This window comes from Salarias fasciatus, chromosome 10, assembly GCF_902148845.1.
Source record: "Salarias fasciatus chromosome 10, fSalaFa1.1, whole genome shotgun sequence".
Lineage (NCBI taxonomy): Eukaryota > Metazoa > Chordata > Actinopteri > Blenniiformes > Blenniidae > Salarias > Salarias fasciatus.
Genome location: NC_043754.1, coordinates 19196029 through 19213436, shown reverse-complemented (window position 1 = coordinate 19213436; position 17408 = coordinate 19196029). Strand labels below are relative to the sequence as shown.

At 40.7% G+C, this 17408-nt stretch overlaps 1 protein-coding gene across 3 annotated transcripts in view; it reads left to right on the top strand.

Moving 5' to 3' along the window:
• Positions 1 to 1082: 1082 nt before the first annotated feature.
• Positions 1083 to 17408, top strand: part of myo7ab (myosin VIIAb) — a 29588-nt gene continuing 13262 nt past the window's right edge. For 2 of the 3 annotated variants that reach the window (XM_030100517.1, XM_030100516.1), the window contains exons 1-21: positions 1083 to 1138; positions 3512 to 3580; positions 7520 to 7633; positions 7845 to 7997; positions 9660 to 9844; positions 10061 to 10182; positions 10489 to 10631; positions 10746 to 10859; positions 11734 to 11887; positions 11981 to 12057; positions 12278 to 12397; positions 13015 to 13157; positions 13284 to 13494; positions 13790 to 13925; positions 14096 to 14202; positions 14411 to 14452; positions 15578 to 15715; positions 15972 to 16130; positions 16581 to 16673; positions 17071 to 17165; positions 17256 to 17340. In XM_030100517.1, the coding sequence (XP_029956377.1) occupies positions 3563 to 3580; positions 7520 to 7633; positions 7845 to 7997; positions 9660 to 9844; positions 10061 to 10182; positions 10489 to 10631; positions 10746 to 10859; positions 11734 to 11887; positions 11981 to 12057; positions 12278 to 12397; positions 13015 to 13157; positions 13284 to 13494; positions 13790 to 13925; positions 14096 to 14202; positions 14411 to 14452; positions 15578 to 15715; positions 15972 to 16130; positions 16581 to 16673; positions 17071 to 17165; positions 17256 to 17340 (2409 nt within the window). In that variant the 5' untranslated portion in view covers positions 1083 to 1138; positions 3512 to 3562. Of the gene's footprint in view, positions 1139 to 3511; positions 3581 to 7519; positions 7634 to 7844; positions 7998 to 9659; positions 9845 to 10060; positions 10183 to 10488; positions 10632 to 10745; positions 10860 to 11733; positions 11888 to 11980; positions 12058 to 12277; positions 12398 to 13014; positions 13158 to 13283; positions 13495 to 13789; positions 13926 to 14095; positions 14203 to 14410; positions 14453 to 15577; positions 15716 to 15971; positions 16131 to 16580; positions 16674 to 17070; positions 17166 to 17255; positions 17341 to 17408 lie in introns of those variants that run through there. The other variant, XM_030100518.1, reaches the window with a different exon arrangement.

Here is a 17408-nt window from a genome sequence, read left to right as displayed (position 1 = left end):
GAGAAAGAATGAGTATTTTGAGCCCATTTTGACCTGGTCTCTCCTTTCAGCTGCAGTTAAAAACATGTTTAAATGGGTAACCATGTTTGTTTGTTTTTACTTTTGTAATTTGTCTTGATTATGATGACTGTTAAGCTTTCGCTTACAAACAGTAACAGGATGAAACTATATTTTTTTCCTGCTTATGTACTTGCTTAACATCTTTTTCTGTAGTTGACTTGAGTTTGTAGTATCTGGGGTCAGAGGGGGCCAACATAGCTACGGTGGCTGACCTTGGACAAATGCTGATAGAAGACAAAATCCCCCAGCAGGCTGTGTTTGAACGCTGGCGGCCACATTAAGAGGGGTTTTCAGGCTATTGCAGCTGCATATAGTTCGTCCACATGATCATGAGAACTGCTAAACAAGATATTATTTAACTCCTCTACAGACTTCACTCATTCGATCCACCAAGAGTAAGCTGTTGTGACGCTGGCAGAATAGGTTCATCCTTCTTCTCTACTCAGCTCACAGAGATGCACATTCCTCACAAATATCACTGCGTAAAAAAGGAATAAACAAAAATAATACTAAATGAACAAGCTTTGAAAATGTCCTTACTTTTCATCGCAAGTTTATATTCAATAAATTAAAGGGTTTACATTGAAAGAATCTGTTTCACAACTTGGGGGTCACACTTTGGCTGATGTGTGAACGTATCTTTCACTTTTAGATGGAGATTTCCCCAAAATACAAGTCAAAGCTTATAAATTGCTACATAAATTTTATAGGCAGACATACGGCATATAAGCCTTTTTGGGGATCAGGGAGTAAAGCCCCTTAGCCCAGAGAACTATTAAATTACACTTGGCCAAGGCAGAGCTAAGTTATTTTACTGTATTTCATTCAAACCTGCAATACTGGTTCAATTTTTTTTGCTGCCGTCTTGTTGAGAACATATATAGTCGCTGTTCTTAGGTGGATTTGAGCAGGTTTACTTTTCATGAGTGACAATCACTACAACTAAACTACTTTATTCCACTTTCATTTTCAGCAGATGATGAACCACCGAGCTCATGGAAGCACACGTCTTCACCTTCCTTGACCAATGATGAGAGTTTCACGCCCCTCTGAGCCCGCGTCTCTGAGTCCCTGCCATGTGAGTCACACCTGTGGTCCAAATACTGATTAGAGCAGCATTATGGGCCACACATGCAGATTAGAAAGCGAAGGCTTTAGCAGGAGTGTTGTGCGACTTTGCATGACCAGGTCGAGTCGGGGTCTGCGAGCTGTGATGATGAAACGTAAAGGTTTTGAGCCCTGAGGTGTAACAAAGCGTCTCTTTGACTTGCCGTCATGCTCAGTTTTCTAACAGTGTTTGGTGCATAAATTATCACGAAGGCAACAAGCAGGGAAGAGATTAGAATCACGAATGAAACCTTTGTTTGTGCTTCAGGTAAGTGAAAACGGAACATATCACAGTTTCCAAAACCCGATTTGTCGATATAACTTAAAATATGACAATGATATTGACACACTGCTACAATCTATTGGATAAGTACAGTATATGGTCTCATGGCTTTGAGGAAAACATCTCAGCCAACTATCACATTATTTTCCAAGCGATTCAGTTTTAGGGTTTCTTTTTGTCCTCCTAAAATCACACAGGGCTGTCAGCTCTATTGCATGCCCTTCACCGGTACTGGCAACCTGTCCAGCTCATAATATCAGGGAGAGATCTTTCAATCCAAGTGATGAACGGGATGCATACACAGAAGCAAAAATAGGTTTGAAACCTGACAAAACTCAGCCAGACACAGTAAAGAGTTTTGAACAAAAACATGTCAGAAGCAGCAAATCGATTCCAAAGACATTTGACAAAGATGTATCACAGTGTTACCTTCACACAATGTGGACATCCACAGCTTGTTACACATTTTCCTCTGTGCTTTTCTCTGATGGGGCTGCAGAAATGCTCTCACTGTATTTTAACACACACAAATCACTAAGAGCAATGAGAGAAAATGATAATAGTTTAAGTTCTTATTAGTAAAAAAAAGATCGAGTAATTGTCTTCAATTGAAAGCTATATCTATGATTTACATTTATAGCAGCGGATTTACTAACTTTAACCAACTTCTCATTTTTTCATCTATGTTTGTAAAGATGCAATTATTGAAGATTTGAAAATATTATAAAAGTATTTCTTCCACATTTTCAGTGTAACTACAGTGAGATGCTCCTTTAGCTGGAGCCATAACTGAGACTCTTCCTGTGTAAAATGTGTGAGAACTTATACTAACGCACAGCGAAATGATTCGACTTGAGATTATTTTTTGTCGGCATGCTGGTGAGTTGCATTACTCCCAGATCTGTGTGGTTCAGCTCTTTGAACAGGGCTGTGAACGGAGTGACATTCACGGTAAATTTGAGTGCAGATCTATATGTCTGTGTTTGGTACAGCTGCCAGACCGACCCCCTGCGGGTCAGACTAAGAGGCTCTGTCCCGGCATATGTTCAGATTGTTGCAGCGAGCCACACTTCCTACGAACGGCTGGAATTTAGAGGTGTTTCTGCAGCTCGGCTGCTCGCTGAATTGTTCTCAGGACGAATCTTTAATACAGACTTCGCTGGCTTGCGGTGAGTCACATCCAACTAAATGTTAATCCACTTATTGAAGCACTAATGGGTCATTAATACATTTAGCCCCTCCCCCGTGACATGCTTTATCCCCACCGCTCGTACGGTCCATGTTTTTGCTGCACAGGCATTTCCTCATGGATGCAGATTGTTGTCCTGCTTTTATCATTTGTGTTCAATCTATGTTGGCTTTTTAAATGCAGCTTCAGGTTGTTTTTACTTTTTTTTCCAGTGTTTTTTTATTTTAATGTATTTCCTACGCTCTTGTGAAGCACTGTGATTGGTTTTGTGTCTGAATGGTGCCACGTGAAGGAACCTGCCGGGTCTGCTGTACGCGGCGCCTCGTCACTGTCGTTTTGAATGAGGATAACAAAAAAACAAAAGAGTCGGATCAGTGGGGGAGAAAATGATTCAGCATTTGTAAGTGCAACAACTCTGCCTCATACCTAAAGCATGGGATTAGCCCCAGGAATCTAAGTAAGCCTTTGACAGACCCCACCAGGCCCTTTAAACTCTGCAGACCGCCCCCTTCCCGCCCCCCTTTCCTCCTCTGTCCTCACGTTTACAGAGTAACCACATCACTGATTAGCCCTGCTTTAACTCTGGTGCTACTAACTTGAACTTGAAAGCAGAAATTTAAAAGTGAGATTTTATATTCCGGCTGAAAAATCTTGAACATGAGCGGTTAAAGAAAGAAAAAAAAAATCCAAACTTTTAAAACAATTTCTAATTTCCTCTCCTGATAATCATCTTATAATCACAACGTTCGGTCAGGATCTGCTGTGGCTTCAGGCTTGAAAACTTTGTGTCTCTAGTTTCTGTTCCCACCGTTCTTTTTTCTTCTTCTTCCCTCTGTGCTTGACGTGATATTTGTGGCTGGTTTTATTTGCAGAGCCCACACAGGGTGACTTCTGATGTCCGTGAATCAACTCGAAGCTGAATCATGGTCATTCTGCAGCAGGTCAGTGACATTTATCAGTTGGAAATCAGTGTGTTTGTTTCAATTCAACCAGTTAAGTTTGCGGTGAATGTTTGCTTTTACACACTTGGCTCATTCTTTGTTTTAACCTCTACAAGGAAGATTTAGTGTTACATTTAAAAAATGTAAAAACAAATCAAGGCAGCTGTTATCTGCACAGAAGAAGGAAGATCCATGAACTCCAAGACTTTCTGTTTTTGCTTCAAATATAAAAGTTCTTCCAAAATAAGCTTTAAATGACATTCTTTTTTTTTCTTAAAGATAATGTTTTGATGGTGGCGATATTGAAGGGACAGCAGGGTGAACTGTCCTGAGCTGATTCCTCCCTCCTGCTTGCCTCGGCTCATGCTTCATTCATAGCTTTAAAGTTATTAGTTAATGGTAATCCTAACTATTAACAGTAGATGTAGTTATTTAAGAGTGTTTTTTAGGCAACAAACTGTTTCTCAAAAATAATTAGCCCCAGCCAACAGTGAAACTTCATTTTATTTTAGCTTTCCTACATATGAATTGAAGTATTTCAAACATTTTTTTTATGATTTAGAAATTTATGATAGTTAAAAGTATGATATCTGATTTTATTTTAATATTTCAAAATTTCAGATGTTTTTTTTTCTTTTTTTTTAATTTATGCTTACAGCAGCACTTAAAAATATATTATACTACTGTTATATTATACTAAATTAAATATTATACTTATATTGCTGATCACAAGGAAAATTTTGAAACTACTCTTTATACCATATTTTATTTCAAAATTATGCATCTTTTCCAATGTTTCCATACTGATTTACTGAAAGAAAAGTTGCTGGAGTGTGTGAAGTTCTTCATATAACAGCATTTAATGGGGGTGAAGCCTGGCTGAAGGGCATTTCAAAACTGGCAGCTTAAGGAGGGTAAAAGGTTCACGAACTCACTTATTTCTCTCAAATCTATTTTTCCCTTCGCTCAGCTGCAGTAATCGCTACATCACCCTTGCAGGAGACACTGTTATTTTATAGAAGCTGGTTTACAATGCAGATAAGCAGAGAGCAATTATAATATCAGTGAAAGATAAGATAAAGAAGTCAGATTAGGAAGCTGTTGAATTAGAAGATGTGAGAGATGTTCTTCACGCTGTTTATATCGCTTCATACAAAACCCACGAGAGACCGGTCAGTAGATTTATCGGGTTGGATTTCAGTTTAAAGGAGACAAATTGAAACGAAAAGGATGATTAATGGCCTGAAATATCCAGGAGGACAAATAAAACACAAGCCATAAAATGGAGTGAAAACCAGAGAGATTTATGCTCCCGTGTTCCTGAGTCAGGGCAGAAGCCGGCGTGTCTCCTCACCCAGTCGGCTGCAGTCGCCACATATCAGGCCATCAATAGTTTCTCTTCAATAAGCAGATCCCAGGGCCTTTTTTTTCCCCCCTCCAGACTACTGCAGGGCATGGCTCAGACACTCAATCTGCGCTCAGAGCCTCGCTATGAATCTCATTGGAAGAGAGACATCTGGATGTGGATAAATGGAAGCAGAAAATAGCATCTTTAAGGTCGAGGTCTGGGCTGTTTTTATATGTGTAGGGGGGCACTTGAGGTTTCAGTCTTGGTCTTTTCTCTTGTGAGGATTTGCCAGAGGCTTTTCCTTTACGGTTAGCATCTAAACAAACAGGATCTGAAGTCTGCAGCTATTTTAAGAATGTATGAGGCGCCACACACGACTTCTGGGATTGTTTCATTAACCAGAAAAAGATCAAACCATCTGGGCAACAGCCGAGAGCACATATTTCTTATTAAATGCCGAGATCGTGACCAAATCTACATGAAGTTTTGCAACATTTCTCACCATGATTAAGTGATTTTGTGAAAAGCTGTTTTCCTGGGGTGCTTCAGAGTAGGTTGCAGGTCAGATCCTCCACATTTCTATTCCAAAATGTTCAAAAATAGACCTGCTGAAGGGTTGTTGGAATATAAACTTCCCTTTGTTTTCTGTTTATACCAACTGGGTCATGTATTTCACGAGGACAGTTTGGTTTATAAACACATCTTATATTCTCCTATTTTTTTTTAATATTCTTATTGTCTCTAGTTGTGATGGTTCTGTCTCATACCCCTCTCACACTGAGTCTGCCGTGCGCGGTGCTGCAAGACTGTTCGAACTCGGTCCGAAATGTCACCCCTTATGAAGACAATGTGAAATGACGTACAGAATCGGACGAGGTCGTCCGGGGTCGCACGTAATGCCATGCATTTTTCTGCGACTATCTGATTTGGCATTTTTCCTTCTCCTACATACAGTACTATGACTTTGGATTTGGGAGAGTAGAGACAGTCACGCAAAACTCAGATTCAAAACCATGAGCAATGTCAAAATAATCATTTGACCTGGGCTGTACATGCACAGGGAGAACATGCAGGCTGCTGTTTTCTCCCATAATTCACTATTAGATAAACAACAAGTTTACAAGAGAAGGGGTTATTCGTGTTCTTTGTCACTGATGTCAGGTGTTGGCTTCCTCGGCTTTGTAGCAGCTCAGTTTCTGTCGGAGCCAAATATTTGTCTTTGAAAGCCAGATTTGGACGTCAGGCTGCTGTTTCTCTAACAATGCACTAGTTCTCAGAGAGTGACGCATTTCAGGAAGAACTGGAAGTGTTGTTTTGTTGAATGTAAATGAGAGCAGCATTTAAATGAGGATATCTTTTCGAAATGTATCAGCGGTGTGCATGTCTGATCCTACAAATTCTTCTTTTAAATTTGTTTTTTTTTTTTTTTTTTTGTTCTTTTTTTATGTGCAGACAGTTTTGGATTGTCTCAGTCTTATTTTCACTGCTTTTAAGCAGTTAGTTATCCAGAGGGGAATTTTGTTTTTGTTTTTGTTTTTTTTTCTGGGAATCATTTGAAATTCATTAGTTCAGTTGCAGCAAACAATTTAAGCTTGCTTTTAATCTAAATGTAGATTAAATGAAATCACTGAAATTACCCTCCCTGGCAGTACCTGATGGCCTTTGTTGGCTGAAGGGAGTCAGATTTGAGCTTTTCTCAAACTAAATCCCCCTATTTAGTGAGCTGGCAGCTCAAAACGTGGGCGACTCAGGTCGTATTTCAGCTTTCACAATAAATTACGAGCACATAACAGGTTTTATGAGAACAAATGACACAATTAAAGTGGCAGCAGGGTAGCCGTTTCTCTCACACATGCTACATTTAATGATCATTTAGTTTTTAGTCCAGTGGACTTTTTAGAGACAAACAAAAACTACAAACCACGATCCAAAAATTCTGCAACTATTCAAAGATTTTCAGCCTTTTTTTACTTCAGATAATCCCTCTGCTTCTTAGCTGCACACAGCAGGTACTGTTAGCATCATGCAGGCCACATCCAAGGAGTATTTAGCTGCCAAAATATCTCAAAATTTTTTTACATATGAGGCCAGGAGAAAAAGAGAATGTTTAGTCCATATTCGAGAATACTTAAAAGCTATTAAAAGATGAAAACAAGCTATAGCAGAACTGGCTAATTACATTGTAGCCCTAAAATAAATGTACTTGAGGACAAAAGATGAATCAGTTGATATGAATATTGCATATATAACTGTTGGTCTGCATAGATTCACCAGTTTACTAATTTACTTTAACATAGATCAGAAGATAATTTGAGTTTAAATTCTAAAAGAAAAGTAACAGTTTAAAGCTATGCTGCTTTGTTTATAAATCACTACTAATATCATTCAAAACTTTCATTGTGACCCTTTAATATTTCATAGCTTTGTGTTTGTAGTGAGTTATATTGTGTAAAATCTTCATTCGAACTTTTATCACCATCAATCTTCATTTTATGACTTTAATTCTTCATCCATCATCACATATTGCCAAATTGTGCCATCACACTGTGAGCTGCCATTGTGTCTAAGTGGAACTGTGTTTCCTGACTCAGGGGGACTATGTGTGGTTGGACCTTAAAACGGGGCGAGAGTTCGACGTCCCAGTCGGAGCCGTGGTCAAACTGTGTGATTCCGGACAGATCCAGGTTCTGGACGATGAAGAGCGGGTGAGTCCACAGCGTTTCTGTTTGGCTTGATGTGCATGAACTAAAGGCAGAAAGAAAGAGAAAATAGAAAACACAAAACCACATCGAGGTGAGGTTCATTTTTATGTAAATGTGGATTCAGTCCGCTCTCGTCTCCACCACTTCCTAACCAAGTCCAGATCAAAGATTGTTCATGTAATCGGATGTCTGTCTCTTTTCCTCTCTCACACAGGAACACTGGATTTCCCCCCAGAATGCCACCCACATCAAACCCATGCACCCAACCTCCATCCACGGGGTGGAGGACATGATCCGGCTGGGCGACCTCAACGAGGCCGGCATCCTCCGCAACCTGCTCATCCGCTACAACGAATGCGTCATCTACGTCAGTGACCCTTCAGACCGCCCCCCCCCCCCCCCCCCCCCCCCCCCCCCCCCCACCTAAGCTCCGATCGGAAAACACTCACCTGCAGCATAATTATTTGTGATTTGCGGGCTTTTTCCAGCGCTGGAGGCTCCTGAGGTTGCCAGTGAAGGTCTTAAACAGGTTAAGCTGTTTACTTGTACCTTCAGCGGCGGAGTTTAGTCGTTGCTATAAATAAAGCAGCGTGTCTGCTCTTCGCTCTTTTGACTGGCGACTGATAGTAAACAGACACAGAGGGGAGAAAGACTGAATGAATAATAAAAAACAAAGAAATAACATTTTAATCCTAACTTTTTGTTGAATTTTAGTCGATTAAGTAGCTTTGATAATTTATGTTCATGTGTAAAAATGCCCGTAAGATGAAAAAAATAAGCTATAAATTTGTCCTAATTAGAATGAGGATCAGTGTGATTTTCTAATTAAAGTACTTTTGTAGACTCTTTTATTAAAAAATGTGGAGAAAAAAAATTAAAGATATTTATAGACATGTTATTTTCCACATTCACTGTTACACAGGTAAAAAAAAAAGATTCTGACTGACAGAATTTTTAGGTAAAGGAACACAGTTAAACAAAGCTGTGTGTATTAATCTGACCCATTTGGCTGTTTGTTCTCTCTCCTTGTAGACTAATTGTGGTGGAAGGGTGAGTACTGGATAAAATGACGTTCCCTGACGCCGTCGGCGCAGTTCCACTTTCTCTTAACAAACCATGAATAGTAGCCATGAATCTCATTTTCCCTTTTCAAATAGAAAAAGATTTGAAACTGGTGAAGACATATAAGCACGTAAAATAATATATAGAACAACTCAACTATCGCATGTGAGCGCTTTTAGTTTGAGCTGTAAATACATGCCAGTCAAGAGCATCTTAATGTGCAATATCAGCAGAGATCCACATTTTTGTCTGCCAGTCCCTGTAAACGTTTTCTAGTGGTATTCTTTGGCCGTCAGGTAATGTTTGTGACATTTTTTAATTGAAACAACTTCGTCATCATAACAATAAAATACACAACCTGTCATTTGGATCTCTTTGAAATTCATGGATACTCTTGACTTTCACTCATCTGTTGTGCTAACGTCTCCTGCTTTATTAATGCCTTGGTTTAACTTCAGTCTTATAATTTATCATTGTAAATGGCTATTCTGAACCAGAGGTTGATGCTTTTAATTTGAAATGTCTGATCAGTGTCTATTCTACTCTTCATCATTGTTATGCTTATTTTGCCGTATTAATTACTTTTGATCATACTTCTAAAAATGTGTTTAATTGAAGAATTACTAGTTTCAGTCTCCAATTGCTTCATGATCTTTGTTCATAAACTTAGAAATAAGAAAATCATTTCAGGAAAATGCGTTAATCAGACCTTCAGATTTATTCTCTGGTGCCTTCTGGGGGAAGCCTGTGCTGTTTGTGAGGTTTTTCTAACATTAGCACTGACCTACACAAGTGCTTTTCAGCCAACCAGCTGGCTGTTCTCACTGAAAGACCATTTATCAGACTTTGCAGTGGTATACACTGTATTGCCAAGACCTATTGGTAACACATACATACTTATACTTTTGTATATTGAAGATGTCCTCTCTCTGTGTGAACCTGTCTCCCTGTGTTTGGCTCCGTGCAGACATACACAGGTTCGATCCTGGTAGCGGTGAATCCCTACCAGCTGCTCCCCATCTACACTGCTGACCAGATCCGCCTCTACACCAACAAGAAGATCGGTGAGATGCCGCCGCACATATTCGCCATAGCTGACAACTGTTACTTCAACATGCAGCGGAACAACAAGGACCAGTGCTGCATCATCAGGTCAGTTCGTCACTGCACACATTGGTTCTGAGCATTTATAGCCTTGTTAACCTGCAATAGGTGCAGAGTACTAGTTGATAGTGGAAACTGCATTGTAAATTGTTTTTTTTTCCCACAATATCCTGACTTAGTTTGGCTTATTTTGATGATTCTGTGCCCTCAGATGGCAGTCGTGTCTTGCATGAGTGTGTGACCGTTCTTTCTTGGTGACAGCAGCGGTGAGTCTGGAGCCGGAAAGACTGAAAGCACAAAGCTGATCCTGCAGTTCCTGGCAGCAATCAGTGGTCAGCACTCTTGGATCGAGCAGCAGGTCCTTGAGGCCACGCCTATCCTCGAAGGTCAGAACTTAACTCAGGAAAAACATCTAAACCTTTCCTGTTCTCATACAGGTGTCACGGAATCATGGCGTCCTGTGAGGTCATTGTTTATCAACTTTTTATCTGTCTGATTTAGCTTCATTAGCTCCCATATAGCTAATATCCAGGAGCTTTTCCACAGTTAAACAGTAATTTAACACTTGATGGATTAATCATGTTACTAAAAAGCACCTCAAGTCCTTCAACTGGTTTCTTTAGGTATTGATTCAGGATCTCTGCTGAGCTGTGTCTGAGTTTGTGCTCCTCTCTGCCACCTTGTTTATTCAGCCTTTGGGAATGCCAAGACCATCCGAAATGACAACTCCAGTCGCTTTGGGAAGTACATTGACATCCACTTCAACAAACGAGGGGCCATCGAAGGGGCCAAAATAGAGCAGTACCTGCTGGAGAAGTCCCGTGTGTGTCGACAGGTGAGACAGTAAACACTGTCCAACGTACTGTGAGATATTATTTCTAAGTGGTTTGGACCCAAAATTCAAATTAAAACACTTAATTCTTGACTTTTTTTTTCTTCTCTCCTGCAGGCTCCGGATGAGAGGAACTACCATATTTTCTACTGTATGTTGAAGGGCATGGCTCCTGAGATGAAGGTGAAGCTGGGCCTGGGACGGGCCACAGACTACTGCTACCTCACCATGGTGAGTCTGCTGCTCTCTGTCTGCAACAACTATTTTCTGTATCATAAAACTGCAGATTCACAGCATTACTTAAGTACTTGAATACTATGTTGAAATTGATGTTTATGGATGTCAATGCAGTTATGTAAATAATCTGAAATTTAGTGCGTTTCAGTTTTTTTTTTTTTTTTTGCAACCAGAGATGAGTGTCCATCTGTCCCTTAGCACTGATAAATAGTTACATATCAATAAAGGTATTTATTGAGCTAAAAAAAAGTCTTTTTTCTGTTGGTTAACCCTCTCACGACTGATGTTTTATGCAAGTTTCTTAAAATAAAATTACTATATTTTTTTATTGTAGTGCTCTTTGCCTTTAAGATCTCAAAATGTTCCAGTGTGTCAAATAATTAAATATCTTGGTGTCAGAATCAAGAAAGCATGTCTCTAAAGCATTTTTAGAACAGAAGAATTTGCTGCAGGCGAAAAAAAATTCTGTGATTAATAGTATACTGTGATTAATGTTAGTAGGTTGAACCTTTTCAGTGCTGTCATTAAGCTATTATGCTAGAAGATCACAAAAAGCTTTAAAGTGTCTCAAATTCTGTTATACATTCATATTCAATTTCAAAGAGTACCTCAAAATATCTGCAATATGAATGTTTTAAGATTAGAAGTTTATTCCTTTGACGGCATAGGAATAGTTTCTCTGAAAGTGAGCACATTGATGATATTCTGACATGATCTGAATAACACATTCGTCTCTCGTTCTTTGTGATGATTGATTTTAGTTTTGCTTCCAGGGGTTTTAAGAAGTTCCTGAGATGGAGAGATACCCTGGCTTATCTGACTTAATGGAAGAAGATAAGCGCAATCATGTGTCTTTCACACTGTACAGGGTAACTGCACTGAGTGTGACGGTCGGGACGACCTGAGTGATTACTCCAGCATCCTGTCGGCCATGAAGGTTCTCATGTTCACCGAGACAGAGAACTGGGAGATTTCCAAGCTGCTGGCTGCCATCCTGCACATGGGAAACCTGCGATTCGAGGGTGAGCTGAAGGGACGTTCGTCACGGACATTGCCTGAGTTTTAAAATTACAAAAAAGAAAAAAAAAAAACCACACTCCTCTTGTTTCCTTCAGCTCGAACTTATGATAACTTGGATGCCTGTGTGGTGGTGAGATCTCCGGACCTGGTGACGGCTGCCGCACTCATGGAGGTGTGTAGCAATGCTTCGGGAAAAAAGAAAAATATCTAATACCAATTAATAGTTGCCTGTTTGAATTCATCAGACAGCATCGTATCCTCCTTCTCTTTCAGGTATAATAGATGGATGGATGGACATTAACTGATGATGCTGAATGCAGCGTCTCTCCACTGAAGTTTTCACTCCTTCACAGTCCGTCTCTGACCTCCGTGTTGCTTGCTGTGCCCTTCAGGTGGAGCCCAAAGACGTCATGGTGTGTTTGACCACCCGGACTCTGATCACGCGCGGTGAAAGCGTCGCCACACCTCTCAGCGTGGGACAAGGCCTGGATGTCAGGGACGCTTTCGTTAAGGTAAACGGCCTCCTGCGTACAGAGGATGCACAAGTTGTTGCTCTTCAAAAGCTGCAATTGTAAAAACTCAAACAGGCTCAGGCATATGAGAGATCTTATAATATTCTTATGACTCTGTTGCATTTATTTATTTTTTATTTTATGATTGTGAATGTGAAATTGTCCTGAAATGAGAGAATGCTTTTGCTTATTTTGCCAGGATGTTCTCATCCTTTATCTGCCAGTACTTTAATGTTGGCGAGTGCTTTTGACTGGGAAGCTCAGTGTGACAAGCAGTTGAAACTTGAACCTTGTCTGTGGTCTCCAAAGCTCGATTACTCTGCTTCGTGGTAATTTTTTTAATTACAAAGACAACAAAAACCTTTTAGTTATGAATATGAGGTTACTCTATGTCAATTCCTGTCAGCCTGATAGGTTCAATTTAAAAGGGTTAACAAAAACTCATAAATTGCATTATTTTTTTTTTTTTTTTAAATGCCACTGAAATGTTTTTCAAATGAAATATGAAGCCATCAAGATACAGGATTTCTTTTTTAAATGGTGACTCACTCTGGAGAGTTTAACATCATTTTGTGTGTGTCTGTTTTTTTTTTTTTTTTTTTTTTTAATCCATCCAGGGGATTTATGGGAGGCTTTTTGTCTGGATAGTGGACAAGATCAATGCCGCCATATACCGCCCTCCTTTCTGCGAGGGCAACATCCTGCGAAGGTCAATCGGGCTCCTGGACATCTTCGGCTTTGAAAACTTCATCGTCAACAGGTCATTTATATCTGTTATCGTGAAGAAAACCTGTTTCCATAACTCATCGATGTCTCTTTTAAATGAGGTCATTTCGAATGTTTCAGCTCTTTAAGTCCTTTTCCTCGCTCCTTTGTTTTGCTGCAGTTTCGAGCAGCTGTGCATCAACTTTGCCAACGAGAACCTGCAGCAGTTCTTCGTGCGGCACGTCTTCAAGCTGGAGCAGGAGGAGTACAACCTGGAGGACATCAGCTGGCAGCACATCGAGTTCACCGACAACCAGGACGCCCTGGACATGATCGCAAACAAACCCATGAACATCATCTCTCTAATTGATGAGGAGAGCAAGTTCCCAAAGGTACCGATATGGAGATTACTCACCATAGGACCAGAATCGGGTTTTTTTTATTCTAACTGTGATTCAGTTAAATTTTGAATAGATTTCCTGAATATTGCATGAAAATTTGCACAAATGATCTCTTTTAAAGTGCTACTGTATATATTAATATTTAATTTTATTCATTTAATGCTTGTACATACGAATATTGAATGTCACTTATTCAATTTTTATTATTTTTTAAACTACTATTAATTGCGCTTTAACGTTTACAGCCTTGAAGCGATTTGACGTGTGGCTCTTTGTCTTTCGCCAGGGAACTGACGCTACGATGCTTTACAAGCTCAACTCGCAACACAAGCTCAACTCCAACTACATCCCTCCTAAAAACAGCTACGAAACCCAGTTTGGCATCCAGCACTTTGCTGGAGTGGTGCATTACGAAACCAGAGGTGCGTTCTCTTTTACTGATCATTGAACATTACAAGGTAATAGAGCAGGGCGAGATCGGGGACACTGTGTTATCCTCCTTATCTTTAACTTCAGTCTATATACTCGTTGTCACATGTCACACTGGACCAGCTACGCTCTCAGGGTATTTACTCCCACGTTGTTCCTGCAGGCTTTCTGGAGAAAAACCGAGACAGCCTCCACACCGACATCATCCAGCTCGTCCACTCGTCGAAAAACAAGTTCATCAAGCAGATCTTCCAGGCTGACGTGGCCATGGTGAGCCCGACAAATCTGTTAATCTGATTATTGTTATCATGTTGCTCTCTTCTTATGCCGTTTAAGGTGTTGCTGTCTCCGGGGTGATAACGACTTTTGCCTCCCTTCAGTTTTTCTCCTCATAATGTTTTTTTTTTTAATTGCACACTCCCCCTCTCGTTCTGCTGTCTCTTCTCTGTTTCCTCCGTCTTTTTCTCTCTGACATCAGTTTCTGTGTGGCTATCAGCAGCCCAGCACCCCCACTCCCAAGGTAATCAACAGCCTTCAGCAACATGTGGTCACTGCACCTCTGTGTACGTGTGTGTGTGTGTGTGTGTGTGTGTGTGTGTGCGCGCGCGTGCGTGATTGTTTCCTTAAAAACTGAATCCAGATGTCCACAGCAGCATCTCTCTGCCTCCTCAAGCAACTCTTTTCCCTCCACAGGTTGTTGTAGCAGAAAGCCAGAGGGAGCATTTTAGGATTTTTAGCATGAAGTTAATGAAAAGTGAACTTACAAATCTCTGACGCGTGCCCGCAGTCTTCCTCCGTGCGGGGAAACTCTCTTGTGGTTTGAAGAAAGGAAGGGATAATTGCTTTTTGGCAGAGCAATTTGGGCTTTGGTTTCCCTCTGAGGATCACTGTGAGGAGAGCTGTCAGAGATTTTCAACTGTTTCATTTGTGTGTGACATGCAGTAGCTATCATGTGCGTGTGCCCTCTGTCTGCGTCGTGCACGTCGTGTTAGAAGTGTTTATTCATGCCTGAAGTTTGTGACAAAGCTGCCATTGTTTCCTGCAGATGTGAGCATCAGTAAGAGTAATTGCAAGATTTAAATGTGTGTAATTTCAGAGAAGATTTTGTTCTCCTGAAGCTATGAGGTCAAATGTATGCAGTTTTTGAATGAACTGTTTGTAATACAGTATTTTTCCACCGCATTCACATGCACAAGGGAAATTACATTTAGAAAATACAGTTATAAATAAATACAATGTGATTGTGAAAAAGCAAACAAAGCAGAGAAAACAGAACAAACAGAGCAGCAGCAAGAACTGAAGAGGATGAAGAAATATTTCAAACATCTACACATGTTGGAGATTAATAATGAAAAATCAATTTTGTCCTTTTTATAGTAATTGGAAGCAAAGCGTGATTTGTTGGAAAGGATAACAAGAATATACTCTCCCTCTGATCTTCAGGTGCTGTTTTAAAGAACAAAATAAAAGCCTTTACAAGTTTAGGTTAGCAGATAACGGCCTGGGATACCTGACGTTTCACAGTATAACTAATACCTCTTAATCTGATTGTAAAAACCAAATTTGTGGCTGATAGTTTTTATGCAAGTCTGTCTGAAACAGTGTGTGCATGTGTGCGTGTATGCGTGTGTTTGTGTGTTTGCAGGGCGTCGAGACGAGGAAACGCTCCCCGACTCTGAGCAGCCAGTTCAAACGCTCCCTGGAGATGCTGATGAGGACGCTCAGCGTGTGCCAGCCGTTCTTCGTCCGATGCATTAAACCTAACGAGTTCAAGAAGCCCATGGTGAGCGCGCTTTGTTGGAAGTTCTGGTGGCGGGGGAGGCTGGAGCAGATCTCAGCTGACTGTGAGAGAAGGGAGGGTTAGAATCCCTCACACTACAAACACAGAGACAGACTGTCACAAATTAACTTCACATGCATATTTTGGGACTGTGGGACACCTATTGGTGGCACAGGAGGAACATTTTCCTATAGAATCTTACTCAGACTTGTACTAAAAATCTCCAATGTTGTGACGCGTGGCTTCTGCTGTTTTTCAGTTATTTGACAGAGAGCTGTGTATCCGTCAGCTGCGATACTCCGGCATGATGGAGACGATCCGGATCAGGCGGGCAGGTTATCCCATCAGATACACCTTCGGCGAATTCGTCGATCGTTACCGAGTCCTGATGCCGGGAGTCAAACCTGCTCACATACAGGTGAGCGGCACCACCGCTGTCGTCTCTTTCAGCTGTCAGACCTGGTCGAGGCAGTGAGGAAGGAGGAGACAGGTTGTTGGAGGAAGATGGTCCACCTCGTGAGAAAGTTCAGATGAAGATGTAAATTTTTACACCATAAAGTGTTTAAAATAAGATGATGTGTCACACAGTCATGTGTCTGGAAGCCTAATATTTGTATTATTATATTTACTATGAAAAGTCTCTGAAAACAACAGGTATTTGTTAGAATTATGCATTTCTAGCTCTCCCTGTAAGGTCTGTTTTTAATGGATAGGTTTTGGATCGCTAATGTGACACATAAACTGGAACACTTCTGAAAAGTTCAATCTGATGTTGCAATCTGAGGACAAAGCACAGTTGAAATGTGTTACATCTTTAATTGATGATGTGCAGCCGTCATTAAGCTCACTCTGCCGTCGTTGCTTCCAGGAGGACTTAAGAGGGACCTGCCAGCAGATCGTCTTGGCCCGACTCGGGAAACACGACGACTGGCAGATTGGAAAGACGAAGATATTCCTGAAGGTTAGACGATATTGAGCTCCCAGTAGGATAGTAATGAGCAACATGGCGTCTTAGCGTGGAGTCTGCATGTTTGCTCTGGGTACTCTCAGAAGACAAAATCATGCATTTTAAGTGGATAAATGTGCGTGAGTGTGTGTGACTGTCTCTTTATGTTTGTCCCTTGATGGACTGATAACCTACTCGGGGTTTATCTGCCTTCACCTACTCAGTTCTGCAGAGATCAGCTCAACTCCCCTCCACCATGATTTCAATAAAGCAGTCATTGGTTCCATCAAATTTACAATCACTGCATACTGTTTGATGTGGATTTGACACAAGAGTCTTGACACTTTAATTGGTAACCAAGCTGAACTTCAACATCCACTTTGTTTTATTGTTGGATCTGTTTGTCCATCAGGACCACCACGACATGCAGCTGGAGATCGAGAGGGACAAAGCCATCACCGACAAGGTCATCCTCATACAGAAAGCTGTGCGAGGACTTAAAGAGAGGTGAGCGTCTTTTTCACAGGACACGTCAAGTAATGGTGCATCAAATACTTTAGGATTAGAAGAAACACCCTCTTCCATCACTCTTTGCAGGACGAACTTCCTTAGGCTGAGGAGCGCAGTGATTTTTCTTCAGAAGGTCTGGAGGGGTTATCGATGCAAGAAAAACTACCAAATTGTGAGTATTTTATTCCATAGTTTTGCCGTGTTTGGTACGTTAAAAACTGGAACAACTGTTCAAATGTT